The following is a 26,367-nucleotide window of genomic DNA, read 5'->3' as shown; positions in this document are numbered from 1 at the left end:
AGTGAGAAGTAGCTCAATCGATCCATGCTCGTCGAAGTGAACACACACGCATCTCTGAGTTAGGTTACTGGAGGTAGCCCAGTTGAGCTATAAATAAATAAATAAATCAAATACCCTACCTTCCTCTCCAGTACAGAACTACCAAAAAATAAATAAAGCACACTAACCTAACCTAACCTAAGCTAACCTTCCTCTCTGGCAGCTGGACTAGGATTGACTGTTTCCCCAACATTTCCAGAGGATGTCATAGGAGAGGTAGGGGAGTTAGGTTAGTGGTGATAGCGCAATTGCCCTATTTCCCGCCAAAATTTCTCGCCATCTCCAGGGGGTGTGACGTCCATTTTGAATAAATTATCTGTCCCAGAAATCCCCTAGCCCCACTACTCCCACTTTGTTGGACTTCATGGTAAACTATCCCAGGCTTACATTTCAGCAAGATAATGCCCGCCTGCATACGGCGAGATTTTTTACTGCTTTTCTTTGTGCGTGCCAAACCCTACCTTTGCCTGTAAATTCGCCAGATCTCTCTTCAGTTGAAAATATTTTAAGCATTATGGGCAGAGCCCTCCAATCATCTCGAGATTTTGACGATCTAAAGCGCCAATTGGACAGAATTTGGCACGATATCCCTCAGGAGGACATCCAGCAACTTTATCAATCAATGCCAAACCGAATAACTGCTCGCATAAGGGCCAGAGGTAGACCAGTGAGTTGTTGACTTGCTCAGTTTGTGAAACTCTCTCTCTTGAATAAATCAGCCAGTTTTTCTGAAATTGTAATCATCTGTTTTGTTAGTACGCGGTCATCACATCTACCGATTTCCGCCACATTCTGATAATTCCTTCGTGGCGAGTCATCCTTTAGTCTTCTAGTATGCAATGACTGCTGCAAGACTCACGGCTATACGACCAACTGTATTCTGTTGAGAGTCCTGTTGATTCACAGAAACGATTTGCTACAGTAATTATAGCTTTTTAACTTTCGTTTAGAGGGGTAAGATTTTTGTGCTGCAGTTCATTATAAGCCGAGAATATTTCCTGTTTGGCGTTAAGCAATAAAAGTAGGCAGTGGGAACAGAAGCGTTATCAGGTATGTGAGAATGTTCCTGACGCTGTGCAGCGGACTTCTGACAGCAGCAGACGGAGATATTCTCAGTGGCCGTTATCAGCTTATGTAAACATTTCTCCCGCGTGCTCTATGCTACGCGTCTGCTGGGCAGTCGACATCGCTACCGTGCGTGAGGTTTCATCATACTCAAATAAGGGCAATGGTGAGTACTGGACAGATTTAATGAAATACGATGCTGTTGTTATACACAATCAACTGTCAAGTAACACTACCGTTTCAAGAATGTATGTGGAGCATCATGAGAAATTTTGAATTCTATGGTACCTCAAAAGGTATATACACGTCTACACACACAAGGTGTTCGAAAACGCCCGTTACGGGTGGCGCAGTGGTTAGCACACTGGACTCGCATTCGGGAGGACGACGGTTCAATCCCGTCTCCGGCCATCCTGATATAGGTTTTCCGTGATTTCCCTAACTCGCTTCAGGCAAATGCCGGGATGGTTCCTTTGAAAGGGCACGGCCGATTTCCTTCCCCATCCTTCCCTCCCCCGAGCTTGCGCTCCGTCTCTAATGACCTCGTTGTCGACGGGACGTTAAACACTAGTCTCCTCCCCCATGGGGGGGGGGGGGGGGGGGGGAGGTTACGGCGGACCAGGTGATGTCATTTGACGTCTGTCCTACCTCTCTCATCTGGTTCGAGCCTCATCCAGGTGTCTGTGAGTGTTGGAGCCACATGGTTGAATATATGTTTGCAAAATACACCGACATGATCCTTCTGAATGGCGTAGCTCGAGGTAATCGAAGAACTGCTCGTCACCTTTAGCAAGATTGTTCTCCACAACGTCCAACCCCATCGCATACCCTTTTTGCAACGGCTTCGAGAAAGGGTACCTTCACCGTCAGCAGGCGTGACTGCGTTGCTCCAAGGAGACGACGCACACCCCAATTGGAATAGGCTCCAGTGCATCACATTGAAGATAACCAGTCAACGAGTATACGAGCTACTTCCTTGCCTATTAATATGTGGAACCGTAAAACAAGTCACGTACAGGATCACGAGTAATAAATTACTTGTAAAAGGGGTCGCGTTACCAACATGTTTTCAGATGGTTGTAGCACTGAAATACAGGGTGTATCAAAAACAATCATCCGCTTAAAAAAAAATCATAACTATGATGTTATTTGAGATAAGTGCGTGAACAACGTACTGTTGGAAAGAGCAAGCTCTCGAGTTTTACATGGTTCCTGCTAGGTAGCAGCAGTGTGCACCCACTTCAGTTCAAGTAAAAATGATCTCGGGACAACAGAAAGCGTTTTGTGTTCTACATTTTGCGCAGTGCGGGTCAGTAATAACTGTTCAGCTAACTTAAACTAACTTACGCTAAGGACAACACACACACACACACACACACACGCACACACACACACACACACACACACACACACACAAAAACACACACATATATGCCCGAGGGAGGACTCGAACCTTAGACGGGGGGAGCCCCGCGTGCCTTGGCAAGGCGCCTAAGACAGCGCGGCTACCCCGCGCGGCGTACTAGGTTTATTTATTTATTTATTGTTCCGTGGGACCAAATTAAGGAGAAGTCTCCATGGTCATGGAACGAGTCAATAAATGAAATTGTAACACGATATTAGAAACAGATAAAATGAAATATAAAAAAACATATTCAGGTGACAAGTCGTAAATTTAAATAAAGAAAATCAACAACGTAACACTGGAATTTGCTTAATTTTTTAGCTCTTCCAGGAGCTCCTCGACAGAATAGAAGGACTGAGCCATGAGGAAACTCTTCAGTGTAGACTTAAAACAGTTTGGGGTACTGCTAAGATTTTTGAGTTCTTGTGGTAGCTTATTGAAAATGGATGCAGCAGAATACTGCACTCCTTTCTGCACAAGAGTCAAGGAAGTGCATTCCACATACAGATTGGATTTCTGCCTAGTATTAACTGAGTGAAAGCTGCTAACTCTTGGGAATAGGCTAATATTGCTAACAACAAACGACATTAAAGAAAATATATACTGTGAGGGCAATGTCAGAATTCCCAGACTATTGAATAGGGGTCGACAAGAGGTTCTCGAACTTACACCACATATAGCTCGAACAGCCCGTTTTTGAGCCAAAAATACCCTTTTTGAATCAGAAGAATTACCCCAAAAAATAATACCATACGACATAAACGTATGGAAATATGCGAAGTAGACTACTTTTCGTGTTGAAGTGTCACTTATTTCAGATACTGTTCTAATGGTAAATAAAGCAGCAGGCATGGTGTGGATCCTCCTGCAGCACAGAGCATTAAACGATGGCATGAACAATTTGGAGAAACGGGTTGTCTGTATAAAGGCAAATCGCCGGGCCATCCAGTGTGTCTGACACAAACGTCGAACGCATCCGTCATAGTTTCACAAAGTGTCCGCAGAAATCTGTTCTCCCTTGAGATCGACAGCTCAACATGCCCCTGATGGCCGTATGGCGTGTGTTGCGTCGACGTTTACAAATGCAAAATTCAGCTACTGCAAGGTCTTCGTGAAGGTGACAAACAACGTGTGGAATTCTGTAATTTCGTTCTTGGCAAGATGGAGGATGACAGTTTTCTTCCACGCTTAGTGTTTAGTGACGAGGCAACATTCCATTTAAATGGAAAGGTGAATCGTCATAATTTGAGAATATGGTGTACGGAACAACCACAAGAAAATGTAAAACGTGAGAGGGACTCTCCAAAGTCTTACGTGTTTTGTGCAGTTTCACGGCAAAATGTGAACGCTCCATTTTTCTTTGCCGAGAACACTGTACCAGGAAGCATGTATCTCGATACGCTTGAGAACTTTCTTTTCACACAGTTGGAGACTTCATTTACCAAGAGGATGAGGCATGGTCACCCTGGCATCTGGAAGTGAGGAATTATTAAGTAAAAGGATTACTGAACGATGTATCTGTCGCACTGGACCTAATGATTCAGCCTTACTCGCCTCCAAGGTCACCGGACCTGACGGTATGTGATTATTTCTTGTGGGGGTTTATAAAAGACTGTTTATGTGCCTCCGTTACCAACAACAATGAATGAACTGAGACATCGCATAACAGTAGCTGTGGGAGCCATAACACAAGACGTCTTCGAAAAGTCACTAGAAAGAACTAAAAACATCGTTGTATATGTGTGCCATCTCTTGGTGCCTGTAATAATGTGCCGGCTGGAGTGGCCGTGTGGTTCTAGGCGCTACAGTCTGGAACCGAGCGACCGCTACGGCCGCAGGTTCGAATCCTGCCTCGGGCATGGATGTGTGTGATGTCCTTAGGTTAGTTAGGTTTAATTAGTTCTAAGTTCCAAGCGACTGATGACCTCAGAAGTTAAGTCGCATAGTGCTCAGACCCATTTTTGAAATAATGTGTTAGGACGCCGTTTCCATGGAGACATCCAGGTTTATGTGTCTGTCAGTTATCAAAAATAAGGGGTGTTGTTTACAGAAGTGGCGCCAGTTTAGCCACATTATGTTCTTGCGGATAATCTGCAATACATCACTGTTAACAAGACGAAACGATTCATTACAAATAATATAGAAACATTTGGAGATTAGAATAAAAACATATCTTAAGAAGAACAGTAAAATTGTGGAAATTATGTATAGATGTCATTTGTAAAATCGTTAAAATATATCGTTAAAAATAGATCATAAGAAGAACAGCAAAATTGTGGAAATTATGAATGTGTATTAGCTTTTCGGTTTCTTTAAAAACTTACTCTGCCCAGCACTGGAGCTCTTTTACTTTTTCCTCGCGATCCCTGCGCAACGCCGGCCGGAGTGCCCGAGCTGTTCCAGGCGCTTCAGTCTGGAACCGCGTGACCGCTACGGTCGCAGGTTCGAATCCTGCCTCGGGCATGGATTTGTGTGTCGTCCTTAGGTTAGTTAGGTTTAAGCAGTTCTACGTTCTAGGCGGCCGATGACCTCAGATGTTAAGTCCCATAGTGCTCAGAGCCAGTTGAACCATTTTGACCCCTGCGCAAAATATACGACGGTGTCAACATAGTGGTCGCTCCGTCTTCCTCGAATACAAGTTCTCTAAATTTACCCGTCAGACTTTCACGAAAACTACTCTGTCTTTATTTCTAGGGTTCCCATTTCATCTCCTCGAGAATTTCTGTTGCACTTTCGTATTGGCTTTATGAAACCGTTACGATCCTGCTAGTGCGTCTCTGAATTCGTCTGATGTATGTTTTCATTACTTGATAAGGGTTACAAACACTGGAACATTTCTCTAAAATTCGTTATACTAGCGTCTTGTAAGTAATTTCCTTTATAGATTCCTTGGATTTCCCAGAATCCTTCGGGCTAATCAGTCTTCCATTCGCCTTCCGTAACACCGGCTTTACGTGGTCATCCCTTTTTATATCTCTTCTTGTGTTACCCATAAATACTTATAAGACGTGACGTGCTCAAGATATTTACAACTAACCTTGCAAATCAATACTATCGCTTTGTATCTCTTCGCTATCATTTAACATTTACCATTCCCTTTTTTCACTGAATTTCGGGAACGCTCTTTTCATGTGAGCTATTTACATTGCCGTGAGACAGTGAAAAACAGAAACTAAATTGCGTGCAGATATAGTATCATGTGGAAACTAATTCATTAAAAGTTGTCGTTTTAGTTGCTTGCTAATGAAAGTGATTTTTGAAAATATTTGAAGTATGGTTAGTTGCACTGTGAGAAATTTTATTTAAAATCTAGCAATCTTGTATCACGACGTACCTATGTAAACGCTAATAGTAGCTCGCGTTAGTATCGTAGGTACTCAGTGCGAATCCCAGTACCAGCAAAAAGTATTTCATCGCCACTACCAGGTCTGAATGTGGAAGAGCGATGATGGTGTATTACATCTACATGATTACTCTGTAATTCACAATTAGGAGCCTGGCAGAGGGTTCTTCGAACCACCTTCAGGCTACTTCTCTACCGTCCCATTCTCGAACAGCGCGGGAAAAACGACCACTTAAATCATTCCATGCGAGTTCTGATTTTCCTTATTTTATTATGATGATCATTTCTCCCTATGTAGGTGAAAGAAAAAAAAAGAAAAAAGCATTACGAGAAGAAAGTTGGTGACTGAAATTTCAGGAGAAGATCCTGCAGCAGCGAAAAACGCCTTTGTTTTTAAGACAGCACCCCCAATTTGTGTATCATATCCATGGCATTCTCTCCCCTATTTCGCGACAATACAAAACGAGCTTCTTTTCTCTGAACTTTTTCGATGTCATCCACCAGTCCTATCTGATGCGGATCCCACATCGCACAGAAATACTCCAGAAGAGACAAGCGTAATGTAAGCAGTCCCTTTAGTAGACCTGCTACGGTTTCTAAGTGTTCTGCCAATAAATTGCAGGTTTTGGTTTGCTTTCTCACGACATTATATATGTAATCGTTCCAATTTAAGTTAATCGTAATTGTAATCCCTAAGCATTTAATTGGGGCCGGCCGGAGTTGCCGAGCGGTTCTAGGCCCTACAGTCTGGAGCCGCGCGACTGTACGGTCGCAGGTTCGAATCCTGCCTCGGGCATGGATGTGTGTGATGTCCTTAGGTTAGTTAGGTTTAAGCAGTTCTAAGTTCTAGGGGACTGATGACCTCAGAAGTTAAATCCCACAGTGCTCAGTGCTATTTGAACCATTTAATTGAGTTTACAGCCTTTAAATTTGTGTAATTTATCGTGTAATCATAATTCATTTTAGTATCCATGTGGATGAGCTCTCACTTTTCGTTACATAAAGTCAATTTCCACTTTTTCCACCATACACATATCTTGTCTAAATCATTTTGCAGTTTGTTTTGATAATCTGATGACTTTACAAGACGGCAAATGACAATATCATCAGCAAAAAACAACTAAGAGGGCTGTTCAGATTATTTCCTAGATCGTTTATGTAGATCAAGAACAGCAGAGGGCGTATAACGCTTCCTTGGTGAACACCAAATATTACTTCTGTTTCACTCGATGACTCTCCGTCATTTGTTACTGTTCTGACTGGGAATCACATCACGTTTTATGAATACCAGATTCTAGAACAAGGTACTGATTTAAGTTAAAAATGTCTGTGGCATATCGTAGGGTGATAGTTTTGACGGTGATCTGTCAGTCTGATGGGGACTTGGAGCTCTGTTGCCCTAATGCACTTACAGATAGTTAGTCTGTGTCTTGAAACTGGGCTTGGTCCTGACCCATAACACAGTGGACTCGCATTCTGGAGATGTGCGGTTCAAATCCAGCTCGGACATAGCGATTTAGTTTTTCTGTGCTTTCTCTTATGGCAAATATCGAGATGATTCTTTGAAAAAAAAAAAAGGAGTTCGCTGTATATTTCATTCCCCGTTAGTATCAACCTATGTCTCTGCCCCGTTTCTAATGACCCGTATCGACAAGGGGTCGCAAGTCACAGTCTTCTTTCTTTTCGTCCACTGCCTTCCTATACAAAATAATATATAGCAACAAATAATGTAAAAACTTTTGACAGTCACCAGCACGATACACATTGGACACACTATCTTAGTATTTCTGTGCACTACGAACACCCACAAATATGGGACGCAACGTATTATTTGTAACTCATGACCAGTTAAACATTTTTATATGATAACGAATCGATTCTGAGTCTTCTCGCTGTTCCCGACTTCAAATGTCTAAGGAAGAGCAAAGGTTATTTTTGATAGGAAGGAAATTTAGGATTAATAATGTCAGACTCACTGAACGAAATTGCGTTGTGGGGTTCCAATTCCTGATGAAACAACCCGCTTTAGGGAAAAGTGTGGTTCCAGTCCATGATGAACTATTCCGATTTAGGTTCTCTGTGGTTTGCTAATTTGATCAAATTGAATACCGAGATGGTTTCTTTGAAAAGGATGCTGCCGATTTCCTTTCGCATCGTTACCGTATTTAATTTTCCTTGTGGCTTGCCTCAGACAGCGAGGCGTGGAACGGACCTCTATAGATAATCCTAATGGTTCAAATGGCTCTGAGCACTATGGGACTTAACTTCTAAGGTCATCAGTCCCCTAGAACTTAGAACTACTTAAACCTAACTAACCTAAGGACATCACACACATCCATGCCCGATGCAGGATTCGAACCTGCGACCGTAGCGGTCACGCGGTTCCAGACTGAAGCGCCTAGAACCGCACGGCCACATCGGCCGGCAGATAATCCTACACTGGAGTCGCCGCCAGAACGATTATCGCAAGACTTTGGACTACCGCAGCGGCTGACGTTATGGCCACACCTCTCGGACAAGAGATAAAGGCACAACTGCCCGTCGCTCAGCTGTTATTGTGTAGGTTCGATGAACGTTGTTGCCCATACAATCCAAGGCCGCGCTTCGTCTCTAGAGACCTCGTCGTGGACGACACATTAAACCCTAATCATTCTTCCTTCATACTACAAGAGCTCATGTGGTAGCTGTGCATTTCGAGATTAATCAGAAGCTGAAAGTAGCTGCTCATTTTTGTATTTCCTAGGTAACTAATCTGCAGGGATTGAGCTGATGATCTAAATTCAAGTGTGTGTAAATCAAGTATGTCAACGGTCTTATGCGAACTTCTTAATTAGTGCCATATAAGTTCACTTACTAAGACTGAAAGCTCGTCAGGAATTCCAATCATTCCTAGGAATGGTCTGCATCTGCATACGTACACCGCAAGCTTCCCCATGGTGCGTGGCGGAGGGCAGCCTGTAAAACTACTAGTCATTTCCTTTTCTCTTCCACTCGCAAATAGAGCGAGGTAAAAAACGACCTCAGTACGAACCCTAACCTCTCTAATCTCCAATTTATCTTCATGGTCCTTAAGTGAAATGTACATTGGCGGCAGTCAGCGTCAAATACCGGTTCTCTGAATTTTCACAATAGTGCTTCTTGAAAAGACCGTTACCTTTCCTTCAATGATTCCCATTCAGTGATGTAAGAAGGAGATATCGGTTTCGAGTCCCGGTCGGGGCACACATTTTCAACATGTCGCCAATGATGTATATCAACGCCTGTTTGCAGCTAGGGTGTCGATTTAATTATCATTTCATTCTAGAGAAGCTGCACGGTTCTTTCGGGAACAGATACTACCTTCATATATAGTTAAAATATGGTTACCCGGCCATTGATCTTGTGCGAACGCACACGCTATGCCCCAACACGTACGGGACTTGGTAGATCAATCTGCCACAAATAATGAGTGCGATGGGCAAACACGGGGAGCGTGCAAGGGATTCGCGCTATCCTCTGTGCCCTCGGTGGCTCAGATGGATAGAGCGTCTGCCATGTAAACAGGAGATCACGGGTTCGTGTCCTGGTCGTGGTACACGTTTTCAACATGTCCCCAATGATGTATATCAACGCCTGTTTGCAGCTAGGGTGTCGATTTAATTATCATCTCCGTAATACTTGAGTATTGCTCGAACCTATTGGCAACAAATCTAGAGGCCCGCCTCTGAACTGCTTTGATGTCTTCCTTTAATCCGACCTGGTGATGATCCCAAACGGTACTCAATAATGGGTCGCACTAGTGTCCTATACCCCGTCTCCTTTACAGAAGAACCACACTTTCCTAAAATTCCCCCAATAAACCGAAATCGACCATTCGCCTTTCCTACTACAGTCCTTACATGCACATTCCGTTTCATATGGATTTGCAACATTACGCCTAGATAGATAGCAGCAGGTAACCAATACTGTATTCGAAGACTGTGGGTTTACTTTTCCTATTCATCTGCAGTAGCTTACATTTGTCTACATTTAGAGCTAGTTGCCATTTATCACATCAACTAGAAATTTTGTCTAAGTAGTCTTGTACTCTCCTGCAGTCATTGAACGACGTCACCTTCCCATACACCACAGCACCATCAGCAAAAAGCAGCAGACTCCTGCTTACTCTGTCTGACAAATCATTTATATATGTATATAGAAAATAACAGTGGTCCTGTCACATTTCCCTGGGATACTCCTGACGATACCCTTGTCTCTGATGAACACTCGCCATTGAGGCAACATACTAGATTCTGTTACTTAAGAAACCTTTGAGCACTAACGTACCTGGGAACCTATTCCGTATGCTGATACCCTTGCTGACAGTTACTATACCTCTTCTTTTTTTTTACAACTATTGACGGAAAAATCACACCACCTTATAGTACTAAAAAACAAGGGGAGTACACAGAAATGGAGCCCTGCTTATGACCAAGCTTTCTTGGTATTTAAAAAAAATGAATAAAATTCTCACAGTGCCTGGCCATATACTCGCAGGACGAAACATTAATCTTAGCTGTCGACGAATTTCAGCATGGGCGTCTCATTGCTCAGAGAATGTGAGGGATCCGAACATGAAAGACACACCGAAGCTGAGAAATTATGCACAAATAAAAAGAAAAGGTTGGCAAGCGAATAAGTAGCGCGAGCATGTTATATCTTCTTATTGGTTAAAAATTTCATTTACTGACGCATCATAAATTCGAAAGCATGGCTCCATGGCGTATACTGATAAAATTCTCTCGAACTTCCAGCCACGTCAAGTGATTAAAAAGCCACGAGCTTTCGGCTGAACGCATAGCATCTCTTTACAGGGAGAGAGCGTTGCGCAGCAATAAACTCCTGCGAAAGCTGCGCGTTAAGAAGGCTAATTTGTTAAGCTTAACGTCCTTCCTGCTAAGCCGTGAGCCATCTTATCGACACTGCTGTGGCCAGATGAATAGTTCGTCGTGTCAGCTTCACCCTACTGCGAGAGAGGGTACATTACACAGGAAATCAGTTGAATACAAACGGCCGCGATCCTATGGCCACGCTCCTGCGGCTAACAATCACTTTCAGCTTTAGAGCGGGACTAAACCGATGCAGCCACCGATGCAGAGGCAAACCATGGAAAGTCAGGAAGGGAAATTCAGTCAGTTTTTACAAGAACAATAACATGAGGCAGAACAGAAAACAACAGGACGCATCTCTATCAACAAGACGGCGAGATACATTGACGCAGGCACTGTTTCAGCTCTTAAAAGGAGACTTAACTTTGCACTTTCGCTACGGCATATCCCCTTCGCTTACATACCAAGTGGTGTGGAGCAAGCAGTTTGCAAGATTCGCAGCGAAACTGTAGAGAAAATTCGGCGAGAAAAGAGCTGCATTTTTCCAAAATCAAACCCGCCAACTTCTTAGCGAGTCCAGCAACGATGCTCTCATCGCAGTGTTGCTAGCTGTCAAGGGCAGTGGAGCTGTCATAGTGGATCAAGCCGACTATGGCATCAAGATCCGGCTGATGCTGGAGGAGTAATGTACCAAAAATTTTCACGGGACCAATATCCAAAATAATGAGGAAGACGTCGGAGCTTCTCAAGCGGTCATCACTGTAAGGTTGTCATTAAATGTCTTCTCCCTCAAACATCTCGGCCACCTACATTTTAAGGCCAGCAAAAAGTTCATATAGCCGCTCGGGATTAGCCGAGCGGTCTAAGGCGCTGCAGTCATGGACTGTGCGGCTGGTCCCGGCGGAGGTTCGAGTCCTCCCTCGGGCATGGGCGTGTGTGCTTGTCCTTAGGATAATTTAGGTTAAGTAGTGTGTAAGCTTAGGGACTGATGACCTTAGCAGTTAAGTCCCGCAAGATTAAAAAAAAAGTTAATATAAAGGAAACATCCCTACGACGCATCGTATGCACCATCTTTCAAAGGGCACGGCCGACTTCCTTCCCTAATCCTATGAGACCGATGACCTCGCTGTCTGGTCTCTTCCCCCAAAATAACCAACCGTATGCACCATTGGTTTACAGACTTATAGACTCGCAAAACATCTGGCCAGCCTCCTTACTCGGCACGTTGGTCACTGTATACACAATAACAACAATAAACCGTCTTCATCACCCGAATTAAACGTCTGCGCTGTGGAGAAGGAGATATGATGGTCGGTTCTTTTTTGTGGTCTCATTATACACGCGCATTCTCATCAAAGACCGCAGATCTGCCCTTTAAGATCTTTGTTGAGATGGTTGCGGATATAATCAAGCACACTCTGACGTCATCACACTTTTTGTTTGGTGGATAATTTTTTTATCAGACTGTCGGCGTCGTGACGGGCAGCCTATTAGCTACAGTTATAGGGCACTTTGAGGACGTCTCCCTGGACATGACTCCTGCAAAGCCTAGTTGCTTTTGACGTTACATCAACAACACAGTGTTGTATGGCCTCAGGGACGTAAAAATTTGGAACACTTGTTGTACCACATCAACAACATCCATGGCCACGTCGATTTTACAGTGGATGTAGGGATGGACTGTGCTTGGATGAATCATCTGATTTCCCCAACCCTCTGTCCTGCACGCCTTCGACATAGGTCAATTGCCCTATATACACTCCTGGAAATTGAAATCAGAACACCGTGAATTCATTGTCCCAGGAAGGGGAAACTTTATTGACACATTCCTGGGGTCAGATACATCACATGATCACACTGACAGAACCACAGGCACATAGACGCAGGCAACAGAGCATGCACAATGTCGGCACTAGTACAGTGTATATCCACCTTTCGCAGCAATGCAGGCTGCTATTCTCCCATGGAGACGATCGTAGAGATGCTGGATGTAGTCCTGTGGAATGGCTTGCCATGCCATTTCCACCTGGCGCCTCAGTTGGACCAGCGTTCGTGCTGGACGTGCAGACCGCATGAGACGACGCTTCATCCAGTCCCAAACATGCTCAATGGGGGACAGATCCGGAGATCTTGCTGTGCCAGGCTAGTTGACTTACACCTTCTAGAGCACGTTGGGTGGCACGAGATACATGCGGACGTGCATTGTCCTGTTGGAACAGCAAGTTCCCTTGCCGGTCTAGGAATGGTAGAACGATGGGTTCGATGACGGTTTGGATGTACCGTGCACTATTCAGTGTCCCCTCGACGATCACCAGTGGTGTACGGCCAGTGTAGGAGATCGCTCCCCACACCATGATGCCGGGAGTTGGCCCTGTGTGCCTCGGTCGTATGCAGTCCTGATTGTGGCGCTCACCTGCACGGCGCCAAACACGCATACGACCATCATTGGCACTAAGGCAGAAGCGACTCTCATCGCTGAAGACGACACGTCTCCATTCGTCCCTCCATTCACGCCTGTCGCGACACCACTGGAGGCGGGCTGCACGATGTTGGGGTGTGAACGGAAGACGGCCTAACGGTGTGCGGGACCGTAGCCCAGCTTCATGGAGACGGTTGCGAATGGTCCTCGCCGATACCCCAGGAGCAACAGTGTCTGTAATTTGCTGGGAAGTGGCGGTGCGGTCCCCTACGGCACTGCGTAGGATCCTACGGTCTTGGCGTGCATCCGTGCGTCGCTGCGGTCCGGTCCCAGGTCGACGGGCACGTGCACCTTCCGCCGACCACTGGCGACAACATCGATGTACTGTGGAGACCTCACACCCCACGTGTTGAGCAATTCGGCGGTACGTCCACCCGGCCTCCCGCATGCCCACTATACACCCTCGCTCAAAGTCCGTCAACTGCACATACGGTTCACGTCCACGCTGTCGCGGCATGCTACGTGTTAAAGACTGCGATGGAGCTCCGTATGCCACGGCAAACTGGCTGACACTGACGGCGGCGGTGCACAAATGCTGCGCAGCTAGCGCCATTCGACGGCCAACACCGCGGTTCCTGGTGTGTCCGCTGTGCCGTGCGTGTGATCATTGCTTGTACAGCCCTCTCGCAGTGTCCGGAGCAAGTATGGTGGGTCTGACACACCGGTGTCAATGTGTTCTTTTTTCCATTTCCAGGAGTGTATATACCCGGGTTCCCGGGTTCGATTCCCGGCGGGGTCAGGGATTTTCTCTGCCTCGTGATGGCTGGGTGTTGTGTGATGTCCTTAGGTTAGTTAGGTTTAAGTAGTTCTAAGTTCTATGGGACTGGTGACCATAGATGTTAAGTCCCACAGTGCTCAGAGCCAGGAGTGTATATAACAGTGGAAAATGAAAATTTTGGTTATAAATAAAAAAAAAGACAGCCTGTGCTTTGTCCCACTCCTTTTATGTTACTGTGGATGTGGGCTGTTGTCCTAAGTGTAAACTGTCGGGAAATCCAAAAATCCAAGGTCGAACACTGTCATGCTGGTGGAAATAGGTCACTTGTGCTAAATATAGAAATCAAAATGGTAATCCTATATGGCTGACCTGGAATTCACAAAAATGGCTCAAATGGCTCTGAGCACTATGCGATTTAACTTCTGAGGTCATCAGTAGCCTAGAACTTAAAATTGAACCCAACTAACCTAAGGACATCACACACATCCATGCCCGAGGCAGGATTCGAACCTGCGACCGTAGCGGTCCCTCGGCTCCAGACTGTAGCGCCTAGAACCGCACGGCCACTCCGGCCGGCCCTGGAATTCTGATGCAGCCCTTCTATGACGTCAGAATCCAAGATGGCGATCCAGCATGGCGGCAGGGCAAACTGCCACAGCCCTACGACGTCAGAAACCGAGATGATGGACCAGGGATACTGGTGCAGCCTTACTAAGACGTCAGAATCCAAGTTGGCTGAACTGGAACACTGGCGAAGCTCTATGACGTCAGAATCCAAGATGCTAGGACAAAGGGAAGTAAATTGCCTGCTAGACAGTGCCCAGTCCTGTAGAGATATGCTTTGCTATTTCTGTCAGTCAGGTCAGTGATTGTAGGTGTGGAATTCCATACTGCCTGTTCTAAGCTAAACAGTTCCGCTCTGATGTCACCATGTAAACATTTGTAACCCTGAGTATTAGTTTGGTGGGAAATTCAAAATGGTCAACACATGTACCATACATAATAGTGCTATTGAAATTCAAAAACTGCAAGCCCACTTTTCCCTAAGTCCACATATCTGCTATGCTTAAACAATTTACCCCAGCCCTATGACTTTACAGTTTACGCAGTTTCCCTCCACACCCCTAACCATAAGTTTAAAATGTTGAGAAAAGCCACTTATCCCAAGTTTGCAATGATAGGAAGTTTGCTGTTTGTCAGAATTAGAGCACTTGGCCTAACTTTAAAGCTGAATAGACGTGGATGGATCCTGTACGGTTATCACTAACATGTTTAATAGGAATAGGAAAGGAAAGGGGGAAGAGCTTTCCATCGCCCCCCTCCCCCATTCTACTGCCTCTGAGAGCTGTCTGTGTGCACTGGCTGCATCAGGAAGGCTGGGTATGGTAACGAACAGCTGCCACACCACACTGCATGGAGAGAGATGTTGTATGCTAGGCAACACGCGTGTTAATCACATCACACTATGATTCCATAAGCTGGCTAGTGTTGAACTGCAAGCACCTGACATGATGTGCGCTCCATCTCCAGCCATGACTGTCAGCTCTCTCTGGCACGAGCAAGGTCTGAAGCATCCTGCGTCACGTCATACTGTTTGAATGCAAGTGTGAAAGGTCTCTGTTGGATTCCTTTCATGTTTAATTTCTTAAATCTGTTGTCATTTACGGCATAAATTCCTCTTCTAAATTTACTGTGGCGTTTCTGACTATCTGGGAGGAGACTGAGTAGTGGAACGTGTTACTTTTACACATAAACAAGAACGATCTGTCACACTACTACACTTTAAAACACAGTTTATATGTAATTCATGTCACACAGTCTCATACGGAACCTACATCCGCTTTCTTTTATATACTGTATATTATAAGATACTGTCATCCCCCTTCCCTTCTGTGTGAGAGGATGAATGAGCAAATGTATTTCTAGTTGCATGCTTGAGGGTAGCAGACAAGGCTGTCTGCTAGAGAACAGTAGGACCAACGTCGGAACAGGTAGCTACGCTTTCTAAAAGCAAAGAGGTTTCTATCCTTAGTATGGTTCTGTCCGTCCGTTGTCATGTTGGTATAGGAAGCTGCCCCTCTGGCCACTTCCGTTTTGTATTTGGGAGGCACGCTCGGTAGGAGCGCAGGTCAGTCGGTCCGTGGCGAGCGTCTGAAGTGGTAAGATCTCCGGCTAAGCGCGTGTCTGCTAAGTCCATAGGACAATGGATTTCTTAAGTTCAGCCTAACTGAAAATTAAATCACCTTTATTTCAGGTTTAGCTCTAAAATATCTAATGTTATCTTAAATTGCAGCGCAGTGTAATTCTCGTGTGAAGTTCAGATTATTTTCCGGTAGTTGCTTTGTCACTACTTTGTGAGTAAAGTGGAACCACGAGTTGATCAGTAACTCTAACTAAGATCAATCTTAAATGCGAATGCTTGTGTGATTATAACGTATCGTCTTGACAATATTTTTCAATATAGCAACTTTTCTTTATGTTCAACCCACGTGGGGTGTACTTTGCGAGACCAGTACCACGTGCTTATATAACTGTTTGACCCGTCAGGTTAACAGTAAGACGTTAGTAACCAGTTCGAGGTTTTTCTTTTGTAAATTGCTTTTCAATCTAATTTATTTTAATTATCAAAATTATTGTGGAGTTACACTCTTTGTGTAAACCAAGTTGACCACGTGAAGCAAGTGGTGTAATCATCAAAGTAGCCCTCAGCTATTCTTTTCGCGAAGATTTCACAGAGTTAATATGAATTTAGTATACCAGTGTGTGGTAATTACATGACGGACAGGATTGTGCTACGAACGTATCTTCTTTGGGTGAAAGTTTGAATCTGTTGGTAGTGGTTAACTTTCTCTTGCATACGTTTCAACGTTCTTTGTGTGTTGTTTTATGAATGCAGTGTTGTATGCAGTCTCCCGATCTTGCCTCCATATTTGATGTGTTCCGTAAGATTGCAAACTCACATATTCACAGTCCTAAATAAGGCACCAGCTCAGTTATAACTCACGTTTAAAATGCTGAAATTTCAATGATCAATGTTAAAATAAATTTCCAAATATAAACTGATTTATTTCTTTTTATTTAATTTCACTTTTTTATATATATATCACCGGTTGTCGTATGACTATTAAAAGATTATAATTAATGTTAGTCTGGTTGGGAATTTGGTAAGCTAGACTAGATACCTGGTGAAACAGTTGCGCAGTAATGCAAGATTAACTTCCCCAGACAGCTCACAGCTTTTAACCTGCTTTTATTATCCATCAGTACCGCTTTCATCATAGCAAATTAAAGTAACAATATTACAAGTGGACATCCCTCACCTTTTGTCCCATACAGGCTGTGTGCCCCATCATAACTGACGCAGTTTATAAAGCGACACAATTCACATACACATTCTTAAGGCTACACGATTTTGCACTTAAACGCACTCTAAATTTAGAACTGCTCGACTTCTAACCTCTTAGCCGTCTAGAATACGACACTGTTAACATTTCATTGTAGGAAATCTATTTCCAGCGCCTGAAATACACTCCTGGAAATTGAAATAAGAACACCGTGAATTCATTGTCCCAGGAAGGGGAAACTTTATTGACACATTTCTGGGGTCAGATACATCACATGATCACACTGACAGAACCACAGGCACATAGACACAGGCAACAGAGCATGCGCAATGTCGGCACTAGTAGAGTGTATATCCACCTTTCTCAGCAATGCAGGTTGCTATTCTCCCATGGAGACGATCGTAGAGATGCTGGATGTAGTCCTGTGGAACGGCTTGCCATGCCATTTACACCTGGCGCCTCAGTTGGACCAGCGTTCGTGCTGGACGTGCAGACCGCGTGAGACAGTCCCAAACATGCTCAATGGGGGACAGATCCGGAGATCTTGCTGGCCAGGGTAGTTGACTTACACCTTCTAGAGCACGTTGGGTGGCACGGGATACATGCGGACGTGCATTGTCCTGTTGGAACAGCAAGTTCCCTTGCCGGTCTAGGAATGGTAGAACGATGGGTTCGATGACGGTTTGGATGTACCGTGCACTATTCAGTGTCCCCTCGACGATCACCAGTGGTGTACGGCCAGTGTAGGAGATCGCTCCCCACACCATGATGCCGGGTGTTGGCCCTGTGTGCCTCGGTCGTATGCAGTCCTGATTGTGGCGCTCACCTGCACGGCGCCAAACACGCATACGACCATCGTTGGCACCAAGGCAGAAGCGACTCTCAGCGGAAGACGACACGTCTCCATTCGTCCCTCCATTCACGCCTGTCGCGACACCACTGGAGGCGGGCTGCACGATGTTGGGGCGTGAGCGGAAGACGGCCTAACGGTGTGCGGGACCGTAGCCCAGCTTCATGGAGACGGTTGCGAATGGTCCTCGCCGATACCCCAGGAGCAACAGTGTCCCTAATTTGCTGGGAAGTGGCGGTGCGGTCCCCTACGGCACTGCGTAGGATCCTACGGTCTTGGCGTGCATCCGTGCGTCGCTGCGGTCCGGTCCCAGGTCGACGGGCATGTGCACCTTCCGCCGACCACTGGCGACAACATCGATGTACTGTGGAGACCTCACGCCCCACGTGTTGAGCAATTCGGCGGTACGTCCACCCGGCCTCCCGCATGCCCACTATACGCCCTCGCTCAAAGTCCGTCAACTGCACATACGGTTCACTTCCACGCTGTCGCGGCATGCTACCAGTGTTAAAGACTGCGATGGAGCTCCGTATGCCACGGCAAACTGGCTGACACTGACGGCGGCGGTGCACAAATGCTGCACAGCTAGCGCCATTCGACGGCCAACACCGCGGTTCCTGGTGTGTCCGCTGTGCCGTGCGTGTGATCATTGCTTGTACAGCCCTCTCGCAGTGTCCGGAGCAAGTATGGTGGGTCTGACACACCGGTGTCAATGTGTTCTTTATTCCATTTCCAGGAGTGTACATTCAGCTAGGAAGTCCCACACTCAGTGGTTGCAAACTTTGAGAAGGTGAGACTGCTACCATCATCATCATCATCATCATCATCATCATCATCATCATCATCATTGAAGACTGATTTTGCCTTTCAGCGTTCAGTCTGGAGAATAGTCCCCCTTGTAAAATTCCTCCATGATCCCCTATTCAATGCTAACATTGGTGCCTCTTCTGATGTTAAGCCCATTACTTCAAAATCATTCTTAACCGAATCCAGGTACCTCCGCCTTGGTCTACCCCGACTCCTCCTACCCTCTACTGCTGAACCCATGAGTCTCTTGGGTAACCTTGCTTCTCCCATGCGTGCAACATGCCCCCACCATCCAAACCTGTTCGCCCTGACTGCTACATCTATAGAGTTCATTCCCAGTTTTTCTTTGATTTCCTCATTGTGGACACCCTCCTGCCATTGTTCCCATCTACTAGTACCTGCAATAATCCTAGCTACTTTCATATCCGTTACCTCAGCCTCATTGATAAGGTAACCTGAATTCACCCAGCTTTCGCTCCCATACAACAAAGTTGGTTGAAAGATTGAACGGTGCACAGATAACTTAGACTTGGTACTGACTTCCTTCTTGCAGAAGAGAGTAGATCGTAGCTGAGCGCTCACTACATTAGCTTTGCTACACCTCGCTTCCAGTTCTTTCACTATGTTGCCATCCTCTGAGAATATGCATCCTAAGTACTTCAAACTGTCCACCTGTTCTAACTTTGATCCTCCTATTTGGCACTCAATCCGTTTATATCTCTTTCCCACTGACATTACTTTCGTTTTGGAGATGCTAATCTTCATACCATAGTCCTTACATTTCTGATCTAGCTCTGAAATATTACTTTGCAAACTTTCAATCGAATCTGCCATCACAACTAAGTCATCCGCACATGTGAGACTGCTAATTTTGTGTTCTCATATCTTAATCTCACCCAGCCAGTTTATTGTTTTCAACATATGATCCATAAATAATATGAACAACAGTGGAGACAGGTTGCAGCCTTATCTTACCCGTGAAACTACTATGAACCATGAACTCAATTTACCGTCAACTCTAACTACTGCCAACTATCTATGTAAAGACCTTTAATTGCTTGCATAAGTTTGCCTCCTATTCCATAATCTTGTAGAGCAGACAATAACTTCCTCCTAGGAATCCTGTCATATGCCTTTTCTAGATCTATAAAGCATAGATACAATTCCCTGTTCCACTCGTAACACTTCTCCATTATTTGCCGTAAGCTAAAGATCTGGTCCTGACAACCTCTAAGAGGCCTAAACCCACACTGATTTTCATCCAATTGGTCCTCAACTAATACTCTCACTTTCCTTTCAACAATACCTGATAAGGTTTTACCCTCAACACTGATTAAAGAGATACCTCTGTAGATGTTACAATCTTTTCTGTTTCCATGTTTAAAGATTGGCGTGATTACTGCTTTCCTCCAGTCTGATGGAACCTGTCCCGCCTCCCACGCCATTTAAATTATCCTGTGTAGCCTTTTAAGACCTGACATTCCACTGTATTTGATGAGTTCCGACTTAATTTCATCCATCCCAGCCGCTTTATTGCACTGCAATCTATTGACCATTTTCTCCACTTCCTCAAATGTGATCCTATTTCCATCATCATTCCTAAACCATTGTACATCGAAATCTGAAACATTACCGATCGTATTTTCACCTACATTGAGCAACTCTTCAAAATATTTCCTCCATCTGCCCAAGGCATCAACAGGATTCACCAATAGTTTTCCTGACCTGTCCAAAGAACTTGTCATTTCCTTCTTACCTCCCTTTCGAAGACTGCTAATTACACTCCAGAACGGTTTTCCAGCAGCTTGACCCAAAGTCTCCAACCTGTTTCCAAAGTCTTCCCGAGATTTCTTCTTGGATGCTGCAATTATCTGTTTGACTTTGTTTCCTTCTTCAACATATCTTTCTCTGTTTATCTGAGTTCTGGTATGTAGCCATACCTTTTACGCCAAATGCAACATCGATTCCGTATGACACAAATCATTTATAGGTCTCCTCAGGCACATAACGTCAGCTGTTTACGAAATTCACATTTAATTACGGTACAGAAATTGTGGTATTTTATGTAATTCCGTAAGCGACTGTAAAGGTATGTGACGAAACACCAACATCTTACAAGAGTATCACCCGTTCCCTTTTTACCCACGGCATTTCAACATGAAGAAACCGTCACCAGTGTCAGATGATAGACCACAGCGTATCCTACCACCATGATCTGGCGACTGCAGGCGAATAGGGCTCCAAAGCATCCGTCTAATGGGGATGACTCTGCCATCTACATCTACATGGGTAATCTGCAAATCACATTTAAATGCCTGGCAGAGGGTTCATCGAACCATATTCACAATAATTCTCTATAATCTCAATGTAGAACAGCGCGTGGAAAAATGAACAACTATATCTTTCCGTGTGAACTCTGATTTCCCTTATTTTATTATGATGATCGTTTCTCCCTATGTAGATCGGTGTCAACAAAATATTTTCGTATGCGGAGGAGAACTTTGGTGATTGAAATTTCGTGAAAAGATTCCGCTGCATCAAAAAACGCCTTTGTTTTAATGATGTCCACCCTAGCCCGCATCTCGTGGTCGTGCGGTAGCGTTCTCGCTTCCTACGCCCGGGTTCCCGGGTTCGATTCCCGGCGGGGTCAGGGATTTTCTCTGCCTCGTGATGGCTGGGTGTTGTGTGCTGTCTTTAGGTTAGTTAGGTTTAAGTAGTTCTAAGTTCTAGGGGACTGATGACCATAGATGTTAAGTCCCATAGTGCTCAGAGCCATTTGTCCACCCTAAATCCTGTATCATGTCAGTGGTACTCTCTCCCCTCTTTCGCGATAATACAAAACGTGCTGCTCTTCTTTGAACTTCCTCGATGTCCTCATTTAATCCCATCTGGTAAGGATTCCACACCGCGCAACAGTACTTTTACAGAGGACGGACATGCGTAGTGTAGGTAGTCTCTTTTGCAGATCTGTTACATTTTCTAAGTGTCCTGCCAATAAAACGCAGTCTTTGGTTTGCCTTCCCCACAACATTTTCTATATGTTCTTTCCAATTTAAGCTGTCTGTAATTGCAATTCCTAGGCATTTAGTTGAATTTACCGCCTTTGAATCTGACTTATTTACCGTGTAACCGAAGTTTAACGGATTCCTATTAGCACTCATGTGGATGACTTCACACTTTTCGTTATCTAGGGTCAACTGCCAATTTTTGCACCACACAGATATCTTTTCTAAATCATTTTGCAATTTGTTTTAATCTTCTGATGACTTAACTTGTCGATAAACGACAGCGTCACCTGCAAACAACCTCAGACAGCTACTCAGATTGCCTCCCAAATCGTTTATATAGATAATTAACAGTAAAGGGCCTATAACACTACCTTGGGGGAACGCCAGAAATCACTTCTCTTTTACTCGACGACTTTCCGTCAGTTACTGTGAACTGTGACCTCTCTGACAGGAAATCAGGAATCCAGTCACATAACTGAGACTATATTCCGTAAGCACGTAATTTCACTACAATCCACTTGTATGGTACAGTGTCAAAAGCCTTTTGAGGATCTAGAAATAAAGAATCAATTTGAAATACCTTGCCAATAGCAGTCAACACTTCGTGTGTGAAAAGAGCTAGTTGTGTTTCACAAGAACGATGTTTTCTAAAACTGTGTCAGAATAGTGAAGCAATTAATCACACGGTTTGGCCTAAAGTATTGGCGGCCAGCGCCCTCCACAACCATGCAGGCAAACAGTGGTAAGTGGTACATCACTCCAGTGAGATGTACCAAGTTCCCATTGCGAAACATTAATGCGAGGGCTAAAAGAACGTACAGCTGTGACGGGAAGCAGAATGAGTTACATCTCACGTAACAAGCTCGATGACAGAAGAAATCAGGATTTGTGCAGAAGCACACACTCGTTTTCCCGTCGCCAAAGTACTGTTACTTGATGATTTGATATGTTTTCACACAAGTATAACGACACAACGATGCTAGACACCGAATGTACTAGGAGGAGGTATGAGACCTAAGACCATCCGTCAGTTTGTTGTAGGATAGATTATGACAGGAACGTTTATTTATCAATGCAAGCACCGCATGGCGAGCTGTGTACAAAGATCGCTGCACAGTCCACGCTGACGGCCGCAAAGTCTCGCATCACGGCCACAGCTGTTGCGTCATGTGTGTAGTTAGGTAGAAATGTTTTTTTCAATTTCTTTGAACAACTGTAGGAGACGTCAGAAGATCCCAACATCCGTCGATGTGCAGACACGAGACCTCCACGGTTGTGTACCAAACGCATGTTATAGCAGAGCTGACTTTGCAGGATGGACGCCGCAGTCTATACCGCCTCCTCTAGAGCACGCGATATCAGCAGGCCGCTTTCATTGCATCAGGTACTTCTATCTATCCAACGCGAACCGTATTTATATTTCAGTGCTGTGACTATCGTTCTGCGAAAGCTATAAGGAAGGTTAATAAAACATTCTCGGGTTTCAAGCCGCGTCAAGTGGTTTACTGCCCACGAGCTTTCGGCAGAGATGTCCTTTGCCATTGTCAAGTGGATGACTGTCGTGTGGTTGTCACTGCCGTGCTTATATAGCTGCGCTGTCGCTCGTGACGTCACTGGTGCTCGGTCCCGCACCATATATGGTAATGTTTTGGCCGAGCGGCTGCCGGGCCAGCTTCAGCTCCCTCAACACCGGATCCCACGCTGTACTCAGCTGTACCGTCTCTATTGAAGGTTTTGTCAGAAATTCTAATCTCTATGGCCTCGTTTATCACGCTATCCCAGAATCCATTAGTCCATTTAATAACAGACGTCTCCTCGAATACAATTTGGTGTCCGTTTTCCAGAGCACGTTCTGCTACAGCTGACTTTTCGGGATAGCGCAGACGGTAACACCTTTCATGTTCTATGCGGCGCTGTTCAACAGTGCGAACAGTCTGGCCGACATGAAACTGCCCACATCCACACGGTATCTTGTAAATTCCTGGCGTTCTGAGGTCTACATCGTCTTTCACAGATTTCATTAGTTGCCGGATCTTTGCCGGAGGCCTGAAGATTGTGTCTATTTTATGCCTCTTCAGGCACGTTCTTGGACGTGCTTGTCCGTCTTAAACCCAATGGGTCTCTAGGTCATAGCGTTTACCGCAAGTCCAACCACACGGATCGGTATCTGCACGCCACCAGCTTCCATCACCCAACACAGAAACAGTCAGTTCTGAGGACCTTAGTACATCGAGCTGAAACCGTCTCAGACGCTGAAAACTTGCCGAGAGAATTCAGCTACTTACACAAAGTTTTTAAGGAAAACGGTTACAACAACAAACAGATCTCACAAGCAGTGTCACCCAAGCTTCAAAGTAAGAAGACCTCTGAAGAAGACACCAAGCAGGTTGCATTCTTACCGTTTTGTGGTTCGACAACAGGGAAGATTAGTCGGCTCCTGAAGAAGCATAAAATAGACACAATCTTCAGGCCTCCGGCAAATAACGAAATCTGTGAAAGACGATGTGAGCCTCAGAACGCCAGGAATTTACAAGATACCGTGTGGATGTGGGCAGTTTTATGTCGGCCAGACTGTTCGCACTATTGAACAGCGCCGCATAGAACATGAAAGGTGTTACGGTCTGCGCTACCCCGAAAAGTCAGCTGTAGCAGAACATGCTCTGGAAAACGGACACCGAATTGCATTCGATGAGACGTCTGTTATTAAAAGGGACTAATGGCTTCTGGGGTAGCGTGATAAACGAGGCCATAGAGATTAGAATTTCTGACAACACCTGCAGTAGAGACGGTGGACTGCAGCTGAGTATAGCGGGGGATCCGGTGTTGAGCGAGTTGAAGCGGGCCTGGCAGTCGCGCGGCCAAAACATTACCATATATGGTGCGGGACCGAACACCAGTGACGTCACGAGCGACAGCGCGGCTATATAAGCACGGCAGTGACAACCACACGGCGGTCATCCACTTGACAATGGCACAGATCTCTGCCGAAAACTCGTGGGCAGTAAACCACTTGACGCGGCTTGAAACCCGGGGATGTTTCATTAACGGATACCGCCGTGAAAGCATGCATTCGTACATATAAGGAAGGTGATTGTTAACATCCTAGCGAATTGTCTCTAATGTCTGTTACTATAGGTTATCTGTCTGAGCTGACTGCAACCTGATTAAAAAGAATTGCACCAAAATGCTTTGTAAATAAAAGCGAAACGCGTCTGGTGTAATTCTTTTCAATCAGATTGAAGTCAGCTCAAAACAGAGAACCTATAGCAGGGCTTCACAACATACGTGCTCGCAGAGCGAGCTGTGAGCAGCAAGGCGCGAGCATGGAGCAGCGCGAGCATGCTACCCCCACTACTGGACCAGAGCGGAAAGTGGGGAAAGTCACGTGGGGCACACAACAGCTGCCGCCAGTCAATGTAAATCCGCGGCCACCTGCAGGGATATCACTCACGAATTATTACTGCGACAAATGAAACAAATAAAGGAGAATGTACACGTGCCGCATAATTTTATTAGCTTAGTGTATGCCTCTACATTCGCATTAATTTGTGAACTGTTACACAATAAAAGGTGTCACTGAAGTGTGGGATTCTCGGTTATCTTGTACTTTTTGCCCTTTACAACTGCGTCTATGTTCGGAGTAATTGTTCTTGTGCATTTTAGGCGCAGCGTGCAGTTTAAATTTCGATCAGACAATGCGTTTCTCAGGCGCGTCTTGTTACATTTCATTGCAGAGAACAGTTGTTCACAAACATACGTGGAACGGAACATTGATATTATTGTAGCTGCCAGTTTGTGCAAACGAGGAAATCTATCCTGAGGGAAGTGTCTGTAGAATTCCAAAATGTTTTTCTTATTTTGAAATTTGTCTCTGTATTCTCTGTCACACTGCAGGTCAATAATTTCTTGCTGCATCTCAGGACGAATCTCTTAAATATTCGCAGAATATGGAGAGAACAGATCAAAATCACTGTCTAGTGCTGTCAGATCTTGAAAGCGCTGATCAACTAAACTATGTGAATAACGTTCACAGTCTTTGTGAACATCTTGCATGGATGATAATTTAGGAAAATGAGCTAGGTTTCCTGTTTCCAGCTGACTCACCCAAAGTGTCAATTTCCTTTTAAAAGCTCGTATTCGATCTATGAAATGAGTAATTAGCAGATCTTTACCTTGTAGTAAAATGTTCAAAGCATTCAGATGGCTAGTTAAATCTGCTAAGAACGCGAGATCACATTCAAACGTGCGCGCGCATTTCCCCTCCCTCCCCTACCTCCCTACTCTGCGACCTTGCACCTGCTCGCGAGCACGTGCCTGAGCAGACGCGAGTACTCGCGCTCAAAACCGGCCAGTTGTTAAGCCCTGACCTATAGTAACAGATGTTAACAGCTGCTGCGGAAGATGGCCACGCAAACAAACGTATTAGCCTCTAATTTCGTTCGATATCTGTTGTCATGCACCC

General features: G+C 45.0%; 1 protein-coding gene across 1 annotated transcript in view; it reads left to right on the top strand.

The window, feature by feature from the left end:
- The first annotated feature begins 1,148 nt into the window (after positions 1–1,148).
- The window catches only part of LOC126183632 (trimethyllysine dioxygenase, mitochondrial), a 531,746-nt gene continuing 506,527 nt past the window's right edge, over positions 1,149–26,367 (top strand). The window contains exon 1 of the mRNA XM_049925754.1: positions 1,149–1,270. Within this exon, the coding sequence (XP_049781711.1) occupies positions 1,268–1,270 (3 nt within the window). The 5' untranslated portion in view covers positions 1,149–1,267. The remainder of the gene's footprint in view (positions 1,271–26,367) is intronic.

This window comes from Schistocerca cancellata, chromosome 4, assembly GCF_023864275.1.
Source record: "Schistocerca cancellata isolate TAMUIC-IGC-003103 chromosome 4, iqSchCanc2.1, whole genome shotgun sequence".
In the NCBI taxonomy this organism is placed as follows: Eukaryota; Metazoa; Arthropoda; class Insecta; order Orthoptera; family Acrididae; genus Schistocerca; species Schistocerca cancellata.
This window is presented reverse-complemented; position numbering and strand designations above follow the sequence as displayed.